The sequence below is a fragment of the Rhamphochromis sp. 'chilingali' genome (assembly GCF_963969265.1).
Source record: "Rhamphochromis sp. 'chilingali' genome assembly, chromosome: 2".
NCBI classification, from domain to species: Eukaryota; Metazoa; Chordata; class Actinopteri; order Cichliformes; family Cichlidae; genus Rhamphochromis; species Rhamphochromis sp. 'chilingali'.
In genome coordinates this window covers 63,528,748-63,552,732 of record NC_137930.1, presented here as the reverse complement: position 1 = coordinate 63,552,732, position 23,985 = coordinate 63,528,748, and the positions used below count along the sequence as shown (strand labels likewise).

The 23,985-nt window shown below is 37.8% G+C and overlaps 1 protein-coding gene across 1 annotated transcript in view; it reads right to left on the bottom strand.

The window, feature by feature from the left end:
* Nucleotides 1–23,985, bottom strand: part of pdhx (pyruvate dehydrogenase complex component X) — a 32,317-nt gene extending 8,332 nt beyond the window's left edge. The window contains exons 1-8 of the mRNA XM_080868817.1: nt 23,822–23,985; nt 19,389–19,472; nt 17,217–17,317; nt 12,364–12,572; nt 11,014–11,112; nt 4,826–4,991; nt 4,219–4,366; nt 2,096–2,154 (exon numbers count right to left, since the gene is read on the bottom strand). Of these exons, the coding sequence (XP_080724943.1) occupies nt 2,096–2,154; nt 4,219–4,366; nt 4,826–4,991; nt 11,014–11,112; nt 12,364–12,572; nt 17,217–17,317; nt 19,389–19,472; nt 23,822–23,957 (1,002 nt within the window). The 5' untranslated portion in view covers nt 23,958–23,985. The remainder of the gene's footprint in view (nt 1–2,095; nt 2,155–4,218; nt 4,367–4,825; nt 4,992–11,013; nt 11,113–12,363; nt 12,573–17,216; nt 17,318–19,388; nt 19,473–23,821) is intronic.

Below are 23,985 nucleotides of genomic sequence, written 5' to 3'. Positions count from 1 at the left end.
CTGCTCTAAACTGGGAATCTTTTGAGTGTTTTTAACAAATACTCATCAGAAGTGGAGCCCCTATAATAAAATATTAGTGGTAATGCAAATGAGCTTGACATTTGAGAGGTACACAAATACATTAGACCAACAGTAAAACACAGTGAATGTGACAGTGCCTGTGTTGCTTTGGTAGCTTTTGCAATCAGAATTAAGATATGAATTCACTATTGTGCCAAACACATTTTGCTTTTTCAAGATTTCCCCTTGTGGGACTAATAAAGGTATCTTATCTTATTAGCTCTATAATCTAAGGAGCTTGGAAAGAAAATCGTCTAGACTTCTTTAAGTTGCTTGAAAATGTTTCACCTTTCATCCGAGAAGCTTCTTCAGTTCTAAGATCAAACGGGTGAGAGTCCCAGATTTAAGCCCCATGGGAGTGTCACCCCAAGAGGGACAATGGACCCCCTAATGATCCTCTACCCAATTACACGAGCCTAAGTGTGAAAACGGGTGTAGGTCACTATCCGCCAATGTTTTGGGTGAGCTCATTGTGAAACCTGGCCCCACCCTATCATCTGATTTCCTGAGGTCAAATGGCCCAGGATGTGAGTGGGCGTTAAGGCATCTGGGAAGGGATCTCAAAGCTGGATTATAGATGGCAGACAGTTAAGTGTCGTAAGCCACCGCCTCTGTTCAAAGATGGTCGTTCACAGTGGACATAGATGGCTCTTTCACTCCTCTTTCAAACCATCAGTCTTCTCTGTCCAAAATATGAACATTGGCATCCTTGAAAGGGTGACCTTTGTCCTTTAGATGCAGATGGACAGTCAAGTCTTGTCTCGTGGAGGTGGCTCTGCTATGTTGTGCCAAGCGTTTATGAAGTGGCTGTTTGGTCTCTCCAATATGGAGGTCTGAGCATTCCTCGCTACACTGTACAGCATACAGTACATTGTTAAGTTTCTGTTTAGGTTTGTGTTTAGATGGCAGACACCAACTGTCTGCAATCTACAATCCAGTGTTGAGATCCCTTCCCAGATGCCTTAACGCCCACTCATATCCTGGGTCATCTGACCTCAGGAAATCATATGATAGGGTGGGGCTAGGTTTCACAATGAGCTCACCCAAAACATTGGCTGATTGTGACCTACACCTACCATTTTCACACTTCGGCTCGTGTAATTAGGTAGAGGATCATAAGGGGGTCCATTGTCCCTCTTGGGGTGACACTCCCATGGGGCTTAAATCTGGGACTCTCACCCATTTGTTCTTAGAACTGAAGAAGCTTCTCGGATGAGAGGTGAAACATCTTCAAGCAACTTAAATAAGTCCAGACGCTTTTCTTTCCAAGCTCCTTAGACTACAATGACCTGGATGACTGAGAACCTGCACAGACATTAGCTCTATAAATTCTCTGTAGGTTCCTTTCGTTGAGGGTTCATCTTTTTATTTCTTCATTTCTATTCGTGTTATTAAAGTTATTACATATTATGTGGCATAGAATATGACAACATCTAAGGCACGACAGGAAGTCATAATAAAAGGATAGAGTGCAAACAGAAGTGCATTTATCACCAATTGGCGCACCTGTAAGAAAAAAAAAAAAACAATCATCTGGAACACAAAAATTCAAAACTGGGTACATAAATCAACATTCTTCTTGTGGGGGGAGTGTGTGTGTGACAGAGAGAGAAAGGGAGAGAGAGTGTCGAGTGGAAGTGTGTAGATGTGTGTGTCTTTGCCATGAAATTTACTTGAAAATGAGGATGGGAAGTGGCAATAATGTGACACAATATTTTATATTAGTATAATAAAATAGTATTTTAGAGTGTAAAATAAGTAAGTCATTATATTCTTATGAAATGTTGCTGGAATAACTACATTACCAGGAGGGCCACATCGTCCACAACGTCCTATGCCTTGCACATATTCTTTAAATCTAACAACACATCTTAGACACATGTGTCCAAATGGTTTATTGAGCACTGGAAGAGATTAAAGTTATGGATAACACTGCAATGTTCTAAAAAATACAGGGTTAGAGATGAACAGATGACCCATCTTTAGCAATTACACACACTGAAGGAACAAATGACAACAAATGAGGAGTACTTACTCTGAGTGTAACAGCTGCTGCCTTGATGATGAAGTCATTAACAGACACTTTAATCTGTTCTGAAAGGACAAAGGAGGATTTATGAGAATAACCTAATCTCTGCTTATTATTATCAGATCTAAGCCAAGCGGAAAGCTGGATAAGCTAAAAACCTATGGTTCCAAATGCCAAGGCACAGTGAAAGTCGAGTATCTTGTACAAGACCTGCAATGTTTCAGTTATCAAAAAACATTCAGTTAAAGAGGGGAAATTCTAAATGAATTAATTTCCATGTAAACAAACTGCAAGTGCATGACATTACACATGCTATTGCATAGGGAAAAATGCAATATATTGTTGTTGTTCACTCCAGCTGATCAGAAGAGGCCCCTCTATGCCAAACTCACTGATGCGAATTTGCTTCATTCCCTGCTTGATGTGTAACACACATTGGGGCAGTCAGGCTTGGCATCAGAGCCAACTTTTACTAGTGGCCAATAATGCAGTACCAGACAGTTCTGAATGCTGTGAGCAGTATGATTAATGAGCTAACCGTGAAATCGCACTGGTCGAGAACAATGAGAGTCCACAAAAACAACCGGTGAGAGAATCCCTCCGTACACACACAACCTTGCTAATAGGTCTGGAATGGCCATCCCATTTCCTCTATCACAGAGACAGGACCCAAAGAGATTTACTGTTTGTTTGACTGTGCTGAAAAGTTGAGCTAAATAAGGCCAATTACGTGACACAGCATTAAACTAAGTGTTTTAAAATTGGAATCTGACATAGTACTCTTACTTAATCAACATGAAAAAATGTCCTGAAGTAGTCACAGGATCCATTTAGAAAATCAAGCCATTAAGGATAGATATTTTTCTTTTTATGTGCAAAAGTGAATGGTTTGTGGTGGAAACTGTCCTTCAAATTACACACCCAAAATTCTGTTTCACAAGCAGTAGCTGTTTGCTCAATAACCGTTGTTAGGGAAGGTTGTGAAGCTGAGGAAGTAATGACCACACTGCTAGTTTCAACCAATGCTTCATTTGATATTAGAATTGCATCAGACTTACAGTATTCAATGTGTATAGTGTGTATTTTTTTTTTAAAAAATTATAAGATTGTAACAATCTATCTTCCCTGTGGTATTCACTGCCCCTACATTTACTGTTAAACCCACATTTATTCCTTGGCTTTCAGTTCTGACTACCTTTATTTTGTCATTTCTTACTCAAGTTTTCTCATTTTATACTTCAGTTCTTAAATGTCACTTGATTATTTGAAATGCACAACACTTTGGTCAACGGCTATTGGTTTAAATGTGCTATATAAATAAATTTGACTTGTATTTAGAGGCCTTTAATAGCATTTTTTTAAAATTCAGTAATACTGTCATTTATCACATGGTACACAACAACAGATTAAACATGTTTAAGTATTAATACTATGCTGTAGAAAATTAAGAAATGGCTTTGGTAGACATGGCTCTTTCCTAGATCTCATCAGTAGAAGTCAGCCCTGTGAATCCAACTTCAGCCATTCACAAATCCCCTCTTAAGAATCCATACAGCATGTGCACACTCATCATGCTGAGTAAGTAAAATGTGGCAAGTACACAAAACATAGTGATACTGTTGATGCTTAACAAAAAGCACAGCAAACAGAAATAAAGTTACAAGTTGTGCCCTTTGTCAAGAAACTGACTGCAATTCCTTTTTGGATTTAGTTTGTCTAAATTACTTCTCTTTATGATGCCATACTGTCTCTGTGATACTGAGCATAGGGCTCTATTGCAGCCATAGATATACTGCAGGTCTTGCTTGTGGGGTACTGCTTCATGGATAGGCATTTAAACTTCACAATTGGCTAAATCATTTGCCAAGTACAATAATTTACCTGTCCATAAAACAAATGTCACCACCCCTGTGGAACACAGATGTGTGTATTGATTTGAAACACAGGAACGGACATGAACTACGAGCTGAATGCTTGAATGAAGCGTCACATTAATCTTCTGAAATCCACAACTTCACAGATAAGCTGTCTTACAAATGTACCTGTCAGTATGCATTAAGGGAGATACCACTTGCAGGACAACAACAGTGTTAATAAAAAGACAAGTTTTTTCATTTCATTGTTTTTACCTTTGGCCAGATCTTTGCGGAGTTGCACGACAGCAGCCATGTCACAGTCGATGGATGCATATGAATGGGGGATGGTGGTCTTTGACTGGGTAAGCCTTTGAGCAATCACACGACGGACATTTGAAGCTGGAACCTCAGTGAAAGTTCCCTGGAGATATGAAGGAGGAAGAAGGGGAGGTAAATAATTCAGTGAAGGATAAAAAAAAAAAAAGACATTTTGAGAGAGCCAACACTGATATGGTGGACACATCTTCACTGCTGTGTCTGCTAATGACTCCAAAAACCCATGAAATGAATAAATGTTGACGGCAGCCTTGATAGTTAATGGCTGGTTAAAAAGAATCCTCAATCTTTGAGATGAACAGGCAATACCTTACGGGATACCACTAACTATACCAAATGAAACTGATAAATATCTACAGCAGCAATGTAAAAGTTAACCATGCAGAAATAGTGATTGAGATGAGACAATCCCATTACATCCTCTTAGCCAAAAGCGACAAATCCCCAAATGACTGAATGATATCTGGCAGTTTCTTAGTACGACCCGAAATAGAAACTGCGCCATGTAAGAGTATTTTTGAGAGGATGTGTGAGGAGTGATCACCGGTGCTCCTGGTTTTCCCGGTACAGACAATGGAGGTATGTTTGGTCTGCTTCCTGGAGGTAGAGGACTGGCTGCTGGAGCAGAGATGGGACTTGGAGGAGTTGAGGCTACCACAGATGGCACTGCTTTGGGAGCAGGAGATGCTTTCAGAAGATTCAGTGCATCCCTGTTAAGAAAAAAAAGGGACCATTTTAACATTAAATGTGAGAAAGACACTTTTAGAAGAAAAAAAAACCAAAAAAACAAACTACATCCACGAACCTCCACTGAAGCTGGAAGCACCATATTCAACACCTTTTTGTCCAACAAATACACTATCCTGCCTCTGAACATGACCAAACCATCTCAGCCTTATCTCTTTCTTCTTTCTAAAGTATGAAGCCATACTACTGCTCACTGATCATTGCCGCTCCTCTTAGCCTAGCTTCAACAGCAATCCTAGTGATTTTCCATTCACTGAGGCCACCTGGAAGAGTGTCAAAACTGTTTTGGATGCAGGGAAAACCAGACACCTCAAACTAGGCACAATAAACACATTGGACTGGGTCAGAAGTTTGTCAAATACTACTCAGGATAAAACTTTATATAAAATTATCAATATTTATGATTGCACCACATGACAATCCAAATAGACAATGAAAACATGCTTCGTTTGAAGAAAAACAAAAAAAAAAAAAAAACATGATTATTTTTCAGCTTTAGTTGACTCAGTCTTTGTTGAACTGCACCTGATTTTCAGTTCCAGCCTGTTAAAGAGATAACAGACATCATTTATTACTTCTAATAACCCTTTTCTTTTTCATTTATCAAATGACCTAATTTTTTTATGTAAAAAACAAATCAAAATATTTTCTTCTTCATGAAAAAGTGCTCCAATGCCATTATCTCTGCCTTGACTGTTATTAACACAATTTCATCTGTGTGAAACAACACTTACATAACTAAAGTTAGTATAAAAATGCATTATTCATCCACATCGTTCTATTTGCCCTACAAGTAACAGTCATCTGGTTTTTGTTTGTGTCAGATTTCTGGAAAGGTAACATTCAGTTTCTTCTGGAGAAAAGGAGTCATGAGAATCGTCCGTTATTCTCAAACACCATCGGCACGGGTAGGATCCGGTGCCAACTGCAGGAAAGCTTATTCAAAACCTTTGGTCTAAGTGGACTTCCCTCTAGCATAGTGAGTCATGGACAGCCTGACTTTAACCAGAAAAAAAAAAACAAAAAACAAAACAAAACACTACATCCATGAACCTCCTCTGGAGTTGGAAGAACCGTTTTCAACACCTTTTGTCCAACATATACACTATCCTGCCTCTGAACATGACCAAACCATCTCAGCCTTATCTCTTTCTTCTTTAAAGGAAGTATGAAGCCATACTGCTGCTCACTGATCATCACCTCTCCTCTTAGCCTAGCTTCAACAACTCTTTCCCATAAACTCACAGTATGGCTCATCAACTTAAAATAAATAAATAAATAAAAATATGCTTGAGTAAATATAAGTTAAAAAAAAAAGGAAATAAAGTTAAAAGTAAGAGTCATCTGGTTATTGTTTTTGTGAGCTTTTTGGAAAGGTAACATTCAGTTTCTTCTGGAGAAAAGGAGTCATGAGAATCATCCGTTAGTCACAAACACCATCAGCACGGGTAGGATCCGGTGCCAACTGCAGGAAAGCTTATTCAAAACCTTTGGTCTAAGTGGACTTCCCTCTAGCATAGTGAGTCATGAACAGCCAGACTTTAACCATGAAAAAAACACTATCAAATGCTGTATACTAATTATTTTGATGTAACACTGCATTCACATTAAAGAACTGTTTGTATACAACTTGCAAGTCATCCTGCACCAACTTGATACAACATAATAACACAGTCCCTTCATTAAGGCTCATAGTTCACCCTTTAAAGTTAAGGATTACAATCACGCTATCTCGAGGAGTCATTTGAACAAGCAGATGTAAAATGTGGATGTGGAATTGTCACTATGGTAACCCAGGAAATGAAAATTTCCAACATGTGGCTAATGTGCTAAAGCAAGCAAAAGCTAAAGCAATTTATTCAAATAGCATTTCCTTAGACAAGAGTGCCTGGTTTACAAAAGTTAACAAACAGCACGAGAAACTAGAATTAATAAAAACTTAATTCTGAAAAGGACAAACAATAAAATCCATGTAATAACTGAAGGCATTTAAAGGCAGGATGAAAAAAATGTAAATATAGCTTTAAATCAAGTTGCTGTTTTGGGCCTTTTAGTCAAAATTGAATGGTTCCACATTAGTCTCCAGGCCATAGGTCCTGCCACATGCCTTCAGCAGCCCTCCAATTTACAGGCCTTGCAGCTCTGTTTCAAACTGAAAAAAAAAGTCTCAATACGTTTGTTCTGCAAGGCTTTTGTGGGCAATATCAGACAATCAAGACAGCCGATTAAATTGGACAACTTGTGAAACTTGAGGTAATAATATTACCTTAAACACAGAATCTTTACTCTATAATTACATCAATCACTGAGCATGATATGGACATTTTTCTCTAACAGCCTACAGTTTCATAAAGGTTGTAGAGAAAGTGATTGAAGATATTAAAGACTGCTATGCTAAGAACTAAAATGGGAAGAGAAAGGCAATAAAAGAGAGGAGGTACTAAGAAAACCACTCTGGATAATTTTGATCCTACTAGTAAGAGCTGGAAGGAGCAGGTATCAGGTGTACTTGTTTCTAGCTCTTTAGTTCTAGTTCATCGGATATGTAAGGGGTCTTTTGTCTGGACCAGCTGCCTCTCACCCCTAGCATAGCGCTAGGAATAGCCAAAGCCCCACAGCTGCCAATTTGTTCCGTCTGGCACATTCACTCCTCCCTTTCTCTTACCTATAAAAGTATGTGTTTGTGGAGGGAAAGGGGCAGTTTGCAAGTCCCTCAGCTAACCACAAAGGATGACAGAGAGTGTTTATTGATTACAGAGGGCTATCAATTTCAATACCACAAAGTATTATGAAAGTCCCATATAAGAATCAATAAAGCCTTTATGTTCTTGAATAAATTCAAGTCAAGTCAACAGCAACCTGGAGGGGCCACTAAAAGATGACACCGCAGATACCTCTTTTTTTTTTTTTTTTTTTTTTTAAATGTGGCTTTCTGCCATGCCTTTTTCAGACCAACCATTTATATCATTACTGACAGCCAAGGAAAAGGAGCTGTGGAAAGACTAGGAGAAGGTGACCAGAATATTAAAAAGGCACAGAAGCAGCACTCACATGCACGCATGAAAAGACAAGTCTGAACACACTGCAGGGATCATGAATTTAAAATAAACAAACAAAAAGAAATCAATGCTTTTAAATTCAGAGGGAATCAAAATGATGTATTACAAAAAATAAGTGTAGTGTAGTCTGACTAGCGTTTTCTTAATGATTTCAGCTTTAAAAAATAACATCAGTGCAGAAGCACACATTAAACAGCACATTTCCACTACAAAACTCAGAAATAAAACAACAATATTATTAACAATATTATTGTTTAGAATATTGTTTACAATTCAGGGTGTAACAAAAAGGGTGTAGATTTACATCTAGGTGTTAACAAGATCAAAAAGGGGTTAAATTTAAAAGTATAGGCCTCCCAAACTAAAGATACTTCAAATGCACAGCAATGTGAAAGCTTCAGAATTACTGGCTATCCTTTTCACTAATGCAATCAAAATGAACATAAATGATATCTCCCCTGGATTATCACAGGGTTAATATATTCCTGTTGTGAAACTATAGCAAACACAGCTGGTGCTGGTTTTTAATTAGCTGTCACAGCATTGGACGAGTCAATCGTTGTTAATGACAATGGTGATAAAAATGGTGAAAAAGAGCAAAAAATGCATTTGCCTTTACACTTTCTGTTTTAAAGCTCTGCTTTTGATTATTGACCAGTACTTACACAGTACTTTTCTAATCTATTTCAGCACTCAAAGTGCTTTCTTACTATAAGCCTCAATTACCTGTTCACACACAATCACGTTTTTCTAAAAAGTGCGTTTTAAGCTAACATTCACACACTCACGCTTTAATGGATACATCACGGGAAACTCGTGCAGAATATATTGCCAACACACCGACTTTCTGACAGTTACACAACGTGCTCTACGTTCTACGCCACAACTGGCTAGCACTGAAATTGAATGCGAATTTGTGTCTGTTTTTACTCAAGAAAGTACAAAGCTTATGTCAAAGCGATATGAAAACATTTGGTTTTAGTCTCCCTAAATATTTATTCATTTCCTAAATATATACCAAATACTTGGAATATGCCTTTCTGTGATACTGCTCCAACCAAAAAAAGTCACTGATGGGAAGTAAAGGGCTAAAAACATAAGCAAAGAAACCACTTGTTAAACATTTCCTCTAGCTGGTAAATCCCACGACAATGAGTAGGGAAATTGTAAGTCTGGTAAGTCAAACTGGCCGGGCCTCCCAAGCTTTTACTGATATTATCACTAAGTAAACAACATAGTATGCCTCTGTACCAATATTTTGTATCACCCCTGGCAGTGACAGCCTTGCCTGCAGAGTTTTAGTAGATACCAGCTAGGTAATGCCTTAGAAATAAAGCTTTGTATTTGTAGCTTTTTGCTTGTTTGCTTTGATTTTCTGGTTGCTCTTTGAAGAGCACATTGTTCAATAACAGAGGGATGGTTAGCCTTTTAATTTTTAATTAAAAGAGTCCCTCTTCCTTTGATATGTTTTCAGCCTCAGCCTTTCCTTTCTGAGGATCAGCTTAAGTTTCATCAAGTGAATATTCCGCTAAAGCATTCAAGCAAATCTGGAGCCCAGCTGAAGGTTTAAAGAGGAGGTCTCTGAGCAACCACATGAAATACAATTAAAACTGCATCACTAATCGAACAATTTAAAACCTTGAAATGTTGACACACAAAACACCCAGCATGTTTATGCTTATAACCTAGAAAATTAATGTAGATTTGTATTAAAAATACATATCTAAATGTACCTAGTGTAGAACAGCATATCGTACTTGCTTGTTTGTTGTTAAGAAACATTTACATATGATTTTTAGTTTGCGATCAAGATGTACATCTACAGAACGGGATTGCTAAAACAAAACAAGTGCCTAACAGGTTTTCTAGGCTTTCTTGCAGCCTTAAACTCACTTGTTAATAAAATTGGTGACATGTTGAAAACATTTAACGTAAATCACAGTGGTGAAATTATGAGAAGGTTTATCTTATGAGAAAAGAAAAACCCACCCTAGTTCTAGGAGTAATCATTCTTTACAGCATTTAGTTTAAAAGACTTCGTGCATACTTCCCTTACTGTCTAACACATACACACCCTTGAAAGCATATGGTCTGTATTTCTATGGTCACCAGTGTGTCCCAGAGACTGGGTTGCTATGGCAACAGAAGTTTCTTAATGAGATCCCTCAGCAGGGTGTTAGTTGGGTAACGAGAGCATTCAATCAAGTCCCCACTGACAGCAGGTAGCCATTAGATCCTTGTCTGTTTGCCACTTTCTGTTGCATGAAGATTTAAATACCTGATACTTTAAACCATGTTAGAGAAATTTCTCCAACATTACTGTCCACATTGACCTGTTCTTCTAACATCTCCTTCCTTTAGAGATTCTGCAATATTATGGTGACTGATTACCATACCAAACAATCCTTTTTAAGCTGATACACCACTAACAGTGTAAACAAACAGAGTACAGTGCATGCAAAAACTGAGACTGATAATTTTACTTTAAACTCTTGACCTTTCAGACTGACCTGCATATGATTATGTCTAGCATCTGAATCTATAGAGATTTTAGCAAACATAATAATCATTGGCCATCTCAAGGTTTGTGTGCAAACACTCAAACAACTGTAAGTCAAAGATTAAAACATAAGCTATAAGGGTATTATGTGACCTTCAACAAAAATAAGAAAAAAAAAAGTCTTAAATTTGCCACCATAAATAAGCCTGACAGCTTGTTTGCACTTTTTACAACCTCCAGCATAACTGATGCACAGATGTTTATTATTATAGGAAGGTATATATCCCATATGCTTGCCTTAAGCATGATATATCTTGCAAAAAAAAAGAAAAAGACAAAAGAAAGTTAAGCCAGTTAAGTGAAAAAACAAACAAACAAACAAACAAACAAACAAAAAAAAACAACTTGTGTCATTTAGGCACTTACTCCTTTGTGATTATTCCTCTAGGGCCTGTGGGTGTGGCCAGTTTTGGATCCAAACCATGAGTGTCCAGAATGTGTCGTGCTGCTGGGCTCAGACGTAACCTGGAAAAGAAAACGAGAGAGTGGCAAAACTTTTAGTTTTAAAGACCTCATCTGGTAGCTTCAAGGTAGTTGCAGAGAAACTTCAAATGAGTTTTACATGGGACAGCTTACCCAATACCATGTGGTGACACTGAACTCCATTGCTTAACTATAAAGACTAGTGTAATTTAACATCTTTCTTCTGACATATCAGTCAATGTTTTTTCGTTTCTAGCACAAAAACATGAACAGATAAAGAAATTTCTCTAACATTTATTACGTCCAGTTATTCATGAGTCCCTGAGCGCGCTCTGCTCAAAAGAGCTGGTTGTTCTGTTTCTGCATACAGACGTGTGCTGCCAACAGGGAATTTGTAGAGTCCCATCTGGTGGATAAACTATGGAAGATCACCAGTAATATGACGACTGAATTGTGTTTTTCCCCATATTTTTTTTTTTTTACTTTTTACTTGTTCATTTATCAGATTTTGTAAAGGCCAATACTGATGTATCAGCTAATACATAATACCGTTTGGGCTCTATAGACACAGTCAGTTATATGGTTGACTTAACTAGTGCAACAATGTACACGATAACTTTAGTGAAATCAAAAAAAAAAATCTTCACATCTAAAAATATTTATACTGAAAAAAATAATGCATAAAAAAGTCTTTAACTGTCAATGTTGTTTTCCACTCTAGATCTCCACTCTAGATATATCCATGCTTAACCTTTTGGCCCTGCCACAGTGATGTTACCAAAGTTCAAATCTGAATATGAGAATGTGCTCAGCAAAAAATGTTTGCAAAACAAGTTCCGTTTGTCAGGGAGTGGTTCCTTTTCCTTTTACAACAGTATTTATTGTGTAAATAGAGACATTCTGAAATGTGAACAGAAAAAGATCATCTCATTCAGCATATTACATGGTGGTAGATACTGCAAAATCCAATCCGACCAGCACAATGTGCTCTAAACAAGAAAAGATAACCTCATTCATTCATTCATTCATTATGTATCTTAAGGCTACGGAATCTCTTTATCTACTTTTGATCAAATTGGAGTGCTAAAAACCACAATGGCCTACTGTGTAAGCACATTTAGCGCATGGAAAAACTCGTCATGTAACCAATAGGGGTCAAAAAGGATTGTTCTGTAGAGTGAATAAAGGTCTATGGACTCTACATCAGATTTATTAAACTACATATTTGACAGATGTCATTTGATTAAGCAAAACAAACGAACAAAAAAACAAAAGCATGAAAGTGACACTCACGGTCCTGATGTGACTGGTTTTGGTGCAGAAGGTGGAGAGGGAGCAGAAGAGGTCACAACCGAGGTAGCAACTGCTTTTGTAGCAGGTGTAGCTTCAGATGGAGGTGCAGCATCTGAAGAGGGGATCTCTACTTGTTTCCAGTCCTGCCCTTCCTCCACCATGAGAGCAATGAGAGTGCCAAGGCGCACGTTGCGACTACCCTCTTCCATCTGTAGAGAGAGGGAGGTGTACTAATAAAATTGGTTCAATAATTTCATAATTACAGCGGAGACTGCTAGAACACAGGTGAAGGGCTATTTTGAAATAGATAAAGGGGAAGGTGAAAGTGGGAAAGTGACATTCATCACTCAACCTGTGGTAACTGAACAGATGAACCTGCCAGGAATTATCAGAGGATCCCTTGAAAATGACGCCACTTTCTCAGTGACAACAACATCTACTGGAATAGGTTCGTCGAGGATGTGTCTTATGCTCTTCAAAGCTGTCAACCATTGATTTACCATGTTCTTATGAAGTAATCCAAATCCAGAGCAAGCTTTTTCCTACTCTCCCGCGCCTGTGTAAGGTGTTGTTCCTCACATATTGATCAGTCTAAATGAAAGGCCAAAGCTTAACATATTGTGCTCAACTACTGCATTGGATCTCATTTCAAACCATATGTCCTTATTGAGCTGCCCCTAAACATGTAGCACAATATGATGAGGAGGACAATCAGGAGGATGAAGAACTACCCATGTTGTTGTACTTAAATATCCAACAAAACCACAGGTAAGTTAAGGGAAAAAAAAATAAAAAAAATCTGACCAAATGCAAAAAAGAAAGATGAACAATAAATAGTCATTAAAGAAAATTAAAAATTATAATAATTAAATAATGCAATCTATGATCATAATGCCAACATTGTAAACATAATCCACCCCTCTCCTTTAGGCTTGCAAAATCAAAGTAGGATTAACAAAAAAAAGTAATATTAACTCACATCTACTAATCTGCCCCGTATGATAAAACATTAAAGTTTCATTTAAAACAAAGTTTTAAAGGAAAACATAATCCTTAAATGACAGGTTAAAAATGCATTTTATTTTTTTTGGCATTATATAAGTGTGCATTAAGCCTATGCGTGACTTATTCTTCATATTTAGTGACCCCACAGTGCCCTTGCTGGCCAGTGGGAGGTGAAAGATGAGGTAATAGGTAAAGAGGTTTTCCAATAAATATGTTGTTCTGCAAATTTCCACAGATATTCATCTTCAATCATGAAAAGGATTTTTCCATGCAAACAAAAACACACAACTTACAATGTGTAGGCTAAATAAAAGAACATAATGTATCAAGACAGAAACACAAATTCATTCATTCATTCATTCATTTGGATAACCCTCCCAAAATTCTTGTGTGTGTAACAGATTGAAACTGTTCTAGGAAACACACCAGCAAGATTTGCAGTCTAGTACAACAGTTCTGTGGTAGTTGGCTATGGCTTGGTTAATGCTGTTTTGTAGCCAGTCCACCAACTCCCCTATGTCAACCAACAAAAATAATTTCTTAAGTGATAGTAAATGCTGCTTAATATTTCTTTCAATTTTACATTATGCAGAAGCACACAACCAGCACTGCTGATCGCATTCAAGCGCTAATAATCAGTAAGTGTTACAGTGTATCATGTGCACGCACACACATAAAATACTACCATTGCCAAAGCACTTAAGTGGATCTTTGAAGTAAAAATCACATGCCATGTTCACAGCAGGCATTATAGATATTTGCATAAACAGGTGCTTCGTGCACTGCGGTGGTGTGGCACTCAACACTGCCATCAAATAGTTACGGAACACCAAAACCTATGGGAAGTGCAAATTATGTTTCTAACCTCATCTACATAAAGTTAAGGTAACCGAAAAAAATCCATCTCCACTGGAAGCAAGTTAAATTCTAAATCTTTGCTGCTTTTATATCCTCATGTCATCTTTATGACCCACAAATCTCTGCAATCAAAGAAATACTGCTGTTGTGACTTATTAAAGAAATGGTATGGAAAGTTGCAGTGGTCAGGCGTGGACAGTTATTTTGTGGCTAATTTTTCTATTACACATATTTGGAGGCATACATATATTTTTTATTTCAGACCACATTTGGGAATAACCATATTTAATAAATCACTTTGTATAACTCATACGTCCCAGGTGGAAAATTTATTGCAATCTGCACCATTATTTGAAGCTTAAAGAGCCTGTCAGGTAAGTCATTTGAATCTAATGCGACTGTGACAGTTTCTACTAATAGAGATTGCATAATTGCCACAGGGAGGTTTCCCACAGCTGTGAGAGTGCACTCACATGTATACGTTTTATCCCCAATATCACAAATCAAGTTTTATTATCCAGGCTATTTTTCTTCGTTTTAGTTACTTCTCTTTTGCATGGCACCTGTGTAAAAAACAAAGTAGGCTATCTGCGAAAAAAGTGAAGCACGTGGCAATAATGTCTACAGCTTACAATGGTGCAGCAATTTAGGATTTTGCAGACACTCACTATTCTTACTGCCCAGTGAAAGAAGGTATAAATTTTACATAGAGCCCTTAAGAGACCTCTCATGAAACCTTCAGCACGGCTAAAGATATTACAAAACCAGACCATTTATGAGGCTTAACGTTCAACATAATATTTTTATACAACAATACAAGCCCTTTGAGACTTTCAACAGCTTATTGACAATAATCTCAAAATAACAGTTGTTAGATGCTATACCTGTACAACGTTTTACATACGTTACCTGATAACAACCATTTCAGGTCTGTTTTTAAATTGTTATAGTCTATACTGGCATACACAGTGTACAGAAGAAGATGAACACAAAGCTCAGAAGGACCCTCTGATTATACAGTGTATGAGCAGTTTACTTGGAAAAGGAACACAAAAATAACAGAGAAAATGAGACAGTTTTGTTTAGTTAGTAAGGCAAGGTTTGCTCCTGATCAATAGAGCATGATAGATAATGTAAAAAGAGGATGGCAGTTATATCTTTGACTTATCAAACAGACTGACAGTCGAATTTAAGCTCTTTCACATAAAATCACACATGTGGAGGGGTGATAAATGACAAACTTGACAGGTTAGCGCTGCAGAATGTTTGGACATCCTTATCAATTCATTGATTCATGAATCTTCCTCTAAATCTTTCCTGCAATTTACTTTTGGTCTTAATCACCAACTAATCAACTTTTAAATACCATCTGTCACCTTTTAATTAATTTCTAGACAAGGCCTCTTTTATTTCAATTTGCTGAACACAGGGGACCAACATGAATTTATCTTCAAAAATATTTGTTAGTTCACGAGTCGATGGGTCATTGTACGCTTGACTAAGTTTAGGATTGAAGTGCGAGGGTCAGGGTAGAGCAAAGCAGTAAGTGCTTAATAAGATGCAGTAATCCACGGTGCTAGTGTTCAATATCATAACACGAGCAGGATCCATGACTGATGGCTGGAAATTGGTAGTGTGCCATAGCAGTACTTGACCCCCATAAATAAACCCTGTGGTGCACAAGTTTCATGTCTGCTTTAGTCTGTACAGGATTGCACCAGCTGCAGGTAATTATTGTAGTCTATATATTAGAAACCCACTGTGTGTTTGGAGAGCCACAATTACACTTCTAAGGTGTTAATGCACTCTGACCCTGACAAAGTGCCATATTGTTTTGGCACTTTAAGACCAAAACACAAAACTCTGAAATGGCGCCAAAGTCTGCTGGTTTTTCCAATACACATGTTCTTTGTCACAGACCGAGAGAACGAAAGCTTGGGGGCTTATCTAATGCAGACCATCATTCTCCTCCAGCTAAAGCCCCTACCCCCAATTCTTCGATGGTTGCTATGGAAACTACTTCATCCCCACAGTGGCTAAGACAAGGATGGAGTAAAGTGAATGTGAAAAAGTGCAACCAAATGAAAACATAAATATATTTCTAACTAAAAAAAATTAGTGTATCGTATACTCTGAATTGTCAGTATATCTGTGTATATATTTGTGAGTACATCTGCTTGCGAGAACTGGCTGCATATTTGTTTTTGTTGTGGTTTCAAATACATTGCCTAATTGAACCCTCTTGCTCCCAGGCGTCATTACAACTTGAGCATGTCCAAAATTACATAGCCAGAGAACATGTTGTATAATAATTACATAAGGCACTCTTTATGACATGAAAGAATATTTTGGCTTTTGTGCATTTACAGGAACATACACAGAAAATACCCAACCACTATTCCTAATTTTTTTTTTTTTTTTTAAATTAAGGCAAATCTTGCTGAAATTATAAGGAAATTACCTCAGATTCCCCTTGCACAAATTCATTAAATCACAAATATGTATTAATAAAGCAATAGAGATAAAATATTTTCATCATTCTTAGAGAAAAAAAAAAAACATGTGGTGTAGTACTGATGAAAGACAACTGATTGCTTGGTCTTTGACAGCCTATTAAAAATTCATACAGCTACCAGACTTGGGGGATGGAAAGAAAGAAATATTTGTCAGTAAAGTGTCTGTGAAGGTTCTCAGTCACCTTGTCAAAGCTTTGCTGTCACTGGAAAGAGGAAGCTATTTAACAAGCACAGCCAATTAGCAAAATCAATGAAGGAGCCTTGAAAGATGATGATATCCTGCGTTATTTAAATGATTCCGTAACATAACATTAAGAACTGCACACACATCTAAACACATCCTCAGACCTTCCACTTAATAACTTATCTAAGAAAAAAGTACCCAAGGCCCAAGGATGCCTGCTCTTTGTAAATAAATTCACATTTCTATTAATCTCTGTCAGAACAGCACCATGTGTGTTTTTGCTCACTCACCAATATCTTCGCCAAGACGCCGTCATCATTAGATTCCATGGTAACCACAGCCTTGTCAGTCTCAATCTCGCAAAGGGCATCACCTGCTGCAACTGCCTCACCTGAAGATGTAAACAAACACATCTGAGAACTTTCAGATAATAAATTAAAATAAATACTTGTTTGGTATTTCAACACCAAATTTTATATTTTCTGGGAGTGTTTCGGACCTTTGTGGAAGTGCAGCTTATTCATTCTATCATGAATGCATGAGTCACAATCATCAGTAGCACTTTGAATCGCACTTTATACACAAAGAGAACAAATTTGTTGCATAAAGAGTGAATCTTCTTATTGGCTGTGTGATAACAGGAAGTGGTAGGAACAGATAAGGTTTATAAAACGTAGTTCATTTTTGTGTTGCGCTATGGTTTCCTAAAGGCTGGGGCCTGAAAAAGGGTTACCCAAATTTGATATCTGGTCACATTTTAATCAGCTGTGAGATGATAGATAATATGGCAATGTAGCAAATTTTGAAAACAGGATGCCTAAAAAAATATTTTGCAAAATTGCAAATAATTTTCTAAATGTATAGGATTTATTACAGGTAGGATGAGGTGTAGGAAGAAAAAAACAAAACAAAAACAAAACAGGGTAGGTTAAGGTGGAAAGAAATGGGGGAAAGGTTGGAAGAGCAGAGGGAGTATTGATTTTGGAAGCCCCTGAGAGTTAATGCAGATTGGATTGGTATGAGGTTTTAACACCACATGACCCCTGGGGTGAGGTGCAATGTGTAGAAATAAAGATTAAAAAAGGTGACCCTGGACATTTTCACCTTTGCTCTACTCGAGTGCAATGGACATGATGACAAAACTAGCCTTGTGCCTTGCTGAAGAATTCATCTACCACCATTCAAGTTTCAGCATGTTTTTTTCAGGACATTATGATGTCATAGTCAATGTGACCTTTTAAATATAAATGTAATCGCCTAATCATTTACCCTCTTAAACACTGTGTACTGTCATAATTGGGACTTTATTCTAGGAGTTATGAACAGAGTGAGTGTGATCCTCAATCATCAAAATCTAATTAGTTGATCTGTCTAATCAAGCAAACATCTATGCCAAGTCCACCGAAATTTAAACCTTTTCACTGGCTACAATGGTATATAGAAAGATAAGCTTAAAATCTATTAACAACAACCAGGACTGTCAGTGATGCAGAGGCAACAAAGTACACAAATCCAGCTTATCCAATTTCTCAAATTTATATAGGTTTAGTGTAGCATGGTGCTGCACTGGTTAGCACTGTTTTGAATGGCTGGCTTTGAATCCTTCAAAATCCAAATATTGACTTTCAAGCTTGTTAGAATTGTACAAATATAGCACACCTCATATAGAGTTTTTGGAGACGTCTACATCACTGTTATTTCTGCACACTACTGTAAACAATATAGTAGACACGGTTTTAATGTTGTGGCTCACTTAAGAATACCTGTAAAAATAAATTCCCCTAAATTGAATCTTCTCACTACTGTTTCAATGTTTTGCTGAAAAAAAAAAAATGATAAAGGATTCATTTGACCCTTTCAGGTGGATCCTGTTCAAATACCAGTTCAAGCAGCAGTTGATTAATTGAACATATTATCTTATGCAAATTGAGTGCTTTTAATCAGTCTCCCATAAACTCATTTTTAAAAAGCAAGAAAGTAGTAGTGTAGATATATTTTTCTCAAATAATTCATCTGTTTTTTCCCCACCTTTCTCACTCACTCACACACAAACAAACTCAAATCTAACCTCAAGTCACAGCACATAGCAACACAGCAGAGAAGCCAATCAGAATTCAGCATCTGGCCTCTTGATAAATGAGTGTGTGACTAAGGATCCTGGCTATGCAGAGTTGCTAAACAGTGACTGATAATGACTGCCATGGTCCTTGAGCCAATTAGCCACCAGAGGCCCTCAGGTGACCCATTTCTCAGGCCTCTCTCTGTTACTTTAAGAACTGGAAACCAACTGAGCACTACAGGGGAGGATATTACAAGTACAAGAAAAGTGAAGCATCTATCCCTTTGGATAACATATTAAAACGCAAAGAGGTTTAAAATCTGACAAAGAAGCTCAGTACAAATGTGTGATGAGTGTCTGTTAAATTTTCTAATAAAGTCTTCTGTCAACGTGCTTTCTTTACCTTCCTTCTTCAGCCATTTGACTATGTTTCCCTCTTCCATGGTAGGAGAGAGTGCGGGCATCTGCACTTTGAGTGGACTGACGCCTAGAGGAGAGAAAGAAAATAACATATGATTTTCGACGGCACATAATGTCAAGGGTTTCATTAGGTTTAAATTTAAAACAAAAATCCCCCCTTTCTTTCAGAATAGGAAAAAAATTAGCCCTTCCAGTAAGGTTTTGCAATTTCATCTAAAATATTTGAATGTCAAAATGCATCAAGTAACATGCTCAGAAGTAGCACTGAATAGTTCGAATAAAGCCCTTGGGGGTCCGTATGTTCAACTTGCAGCAGAGCACAAGAGACAGCGGTACCATGAAAATGTTGCCATGTCACTTATACAACTGTGCTCCTGGATGACACCACACCAGAAGATGCAAAGGCATTTGTATCATTGTGGTCCCCAACTGTCACCATCTGTAGTCACACAGAAGGCCAGAGTTCACACTAGAGCTTCAGGCTGCCAGAAGAAAACATAAATCCAAGATAACAGCTTTACTACATATGGTAGTAAAGCTGAAAGCAACAAAAATAAGGTTTAGAGCTCAAACACGGTACAACTTAAAATGAATAGCCCTTTGTTTTACACATTCTTTATGTTTACTGAACAACACACATATTACAGTCATTTATAATAGAATTTTTAATGCATGATACATATTTTAAAAAAGTTTCTGTTAGCAGTAAACAACATTAACCCAAACAGGTAAAAGAAAAACAAAAACTAAAAAAAAAAAAAAAAAAAAAAAAAAACTAAAAAAAAAAAAAAAAGCCCTTTCCATTTGACGCCACACTTTAAATTAATCTTACATAATAAAAGTCAGGCAGCCAAGTTAGTCAGTTATATAACTATAAATCTATATACATTTAATTTAAAAGAGAAATGAAAAATGTAAATAATTTGGGGATTCAATTATTCAAATTCTTGGTGTGTTAGTTTTTATTTATTGTAACATGGCCTTTGTTTCATGTTGCATGGTCTCTGGCCAAACTGTGTGCTGCTGCCACCTGCTGTATGTTCAGCAGTGGTGCAAAACTTCAGTGTGTAAGTCAAAGGAGCTTGCAAAGAAAAGCGTCTGGACTTCTTTAAGTTACTTGAAGACGTTTCACCTCTCATCCGAGAAGCTTCTTCAGTTCTAAGGTCAAATGGTGGAGAGTCCCACATATAAGCCTAGTGGGAGTTTCCCCCCACAGAGGGACAAAAGGACCCCCTGATGATCCTCTAATCGCCTGAGCCAAGGTGTGAAACTGGGTGTGGGTCCCAATCAGCCAGAGTTTCGGGTGAGTTCATTGTGAAACCTGGCCCCACCTTATCATGCGAATTCCTGAGGTCAGATGGCCCTGGATGAGAGTGGGCGTTAAGGCGTCTGGGAAGGGATCTCAAAACTGGATTATAGATGGCAGAGAGTTGGTGTCGTAAACCACCGCCTCTGTTCAAAGATGGTCGCTCACAGTGGACATAGATGGCTTCTTTCACTCCTCTTTCAAACCATCTGTCCTCTCTGTCCAAAATGTGAACATTGGCATCCTCGAAAGAGTGTCCTTTATCCTTAAGATGCAGATGGACTGCTGAGTCTTGTCCTGAGAACCTTCACAGACATATTCAGTGTGTAAGGAAGAGCTTGATGCACGCTCAATTATCCAGGTACGGTAAGTAAATCTCCAAAGGTTGATTCTATTCATCGGGACGTCCAGATGAACAGAATCAACCTTCAGAGATGTGTAAGGAAGAGTTGTGTATTTATATGGCATGCGTGTTGTTTCAGTACTCAAAAACAGAAAATCTGTCTGTTTACATTTTATCTTCTTCATGCTTAAAGTCCCAAAACATTTACTGGGCAGTTTTATTTCTGAATGAGATTCATTGACAAAGAATGACATCTGTGTAACTTTTCAAATTCATATACTCACACTGGATTTGGGACTGAACATTTTATTTTAATTACTGACATGTTTACATGTCACAACGGAAAAAAAAAATTAAGCGCAGGAATCATGGGCATATGGGCATATCATGGGCACAACAAGTTCCACCAGAACAGCTTCAGTGCATCTCTTCAAATCTGCAAATAGTGAAGTACCAGTGCCCTAAAGCGCCATCATCCTGGAGGAGCTAGTTTAAGGTTTCTCAATAAGATCCCTTTAAATAAAGTTCTGATTAGGGCTGCACGATTTTGCATAAAATGAGAATCACGATTTTTTGGCTTAGAATTGAGATCACGATTCTCTCACGATTTTCTTTTCCAGTATAAATATTTATTGCACTTATTAACTGCACATCGACTTCGTAACAGTTGAGACTGAACATAAAAACAAGAAATGTCTCACGTTTTGTTGTTGCCGCAAAATGTTGTACTGCTTGAAATTCCGTCTCCACCGTTGCTCGACACTGCGTGTATAGAGCAGCTAGTGCAACAATAGAAAAATAGTTGCAGGACGGCACTGTGTAGCGTTTGTCTAGGGTGTTGATCATTTTCCTAAATCCCTCGTTTTGCACAGTGTTGATGGGAGCCATATCTTTGGTCAGGTGATAAGTGATAGTAATTTCTTTGAGTTCGATGTGTATAGGAAAGCGCTGTATAAGGTTCCCGTCATTGGTGTTTGGGTGGTTGACCGGTGTTGTGCCAAAAAGTGATTGTCTGCCAAAAACTGATTTCCGGTATTTGCCAAAAAGCGATTGCTCATATTTAAAGTGCTATAAGTAACTTGTTGGGCTATAATATGTTAAACATATGTCAAATGCATCCCTTATGGATGACATAAAGTCATCTTGAGCCACAAACAACATTCGTGTAGCAAGATACAAGCCGCAATCAGTTTTTGGCAGCGACTTTTATATAACCTTTATTTATGCAGTAAAAAAAATCTCATTAACATTAAAAATGTATTTTGTAAGAGTAAGTTGCCCAACAGGACAGCAGAAATGGCAGCAAATATTACAATAGTTCTGTAAAAATATTTTAAGTGGGGATAAAGGACCGGATTGGTTATAATGTAAGTACAAGTTGTAAAGATACTTAAAAAACAGATAATTTTTTAATTCTTTATGTAACCCCTTTGTATCCCCTGTTCACCGAAGTCTATTTACGAACATACGTAAAGATATTACACATAAAAAATACACAGAAACACTGGAAATCACTTTTTGGCACAACACCGGAACGGATTTTCTCCTGTCACTTTCTCGTCATCCCTGACGTGCTCTCAGTTGTTTTTTTCCCTGCTAATTTTAGCATCACACGGCACGGCTTCTGTATCACGTGGTATAAGGCTCCGCCCTTGTCATTTGTTGAGCAGGAAGAGTGAGCGCTTGTTTTCATGCAGAGTACGTCCCGGATCAAAATGCGGTACAATCGTCGTCGTCTTATTTTTTTTATTTATTTATTTATTTTTTTAAATCGTTGTCATTTGGAAATGAGATCGCACATAAGTATGAATCGAGATCGCGATTTTCTAACGATTAATCGTGCAGCCCTAGTTCTGATACACCGCATTTACACTCTTGGAACTTTTTGGAGCCCTCTTTTGTCACACCAACCGTCTGCATCTTCTCCTTCACTACATCCTCTGTGGTCTTTCCTCTTTTCCTCCTGCCAAGCAGCTCCATATTCAAGACCTTTTGCCGAACATATCCATGATTCTTTCTTTGAACATATCCAAACCCTCTCAGTCTCGCCTCTTTAACTTAAAGCGCTCAATCTGGGCTCTGATATACTGAGTGTTAATCTTGTCCATTCTTTGCACTCCCAATGGAAATCTTAGCATCTCCAAATCTGCTTCCTGTCTTTTAGTCAGTGTCACTGTCTCCAGACCTTAAATCACAGCAGGTCTGGCTGCCATCATGTAAACCTTGCCTTTCACTCTTTCTACTATCACGTCTGACACTCAACTCCACCCTGCCCACACTCTCTTCACCTCTCTTATACACTGTTCATTGCTTTTGTTGTTTGACCTACGTGTTTAAACTCATCTACTATCACTCTTTCTCCTCCTTGCCGCTTCAGTGTTAGCACTTTTTGGAGCTAATACTCTTTTTTTTTTTTTTTTTTTAACATTTAATGATTCTGCTACAAATGTGACAGCTTTGATGACGCAAGTTCGTTTACAGGGAGAGAAACCAGACTGGTTGGAGACATGCAAGATAATCCAAGTGATTTAGAAAGCGGCATTAGCAGCTTTCCATACCGTTAACTGCAAAAAATAACCATTACATTTTTCGCTTAACACTCATGCCAACCCTCTGATTTACCAACACTCCTACTATTTGTCATGCCCTGACAAAACGAGAGCAAAGTAACGTTGCACCATTAAAGGGTAGTGACGATTGCAAATGCCAGCGATTGTCAGCACAGAAAGGGCAACAGCCATTTACCTGGTAAACTGTCAACACTTACCGAGTACCCATGGCGACTGAAAGAAGTGTCTGACTTGGTCTTGCCATTGGTGTGTCGACCTTAAACATTTATTAAAATTATTCAGTCTGAGGCCAAATAACATTCCCTGACGACCCAAACGCAAGGAGGCCGCCATGTTATCGTCCTCCGTCGGCAAGACGTGT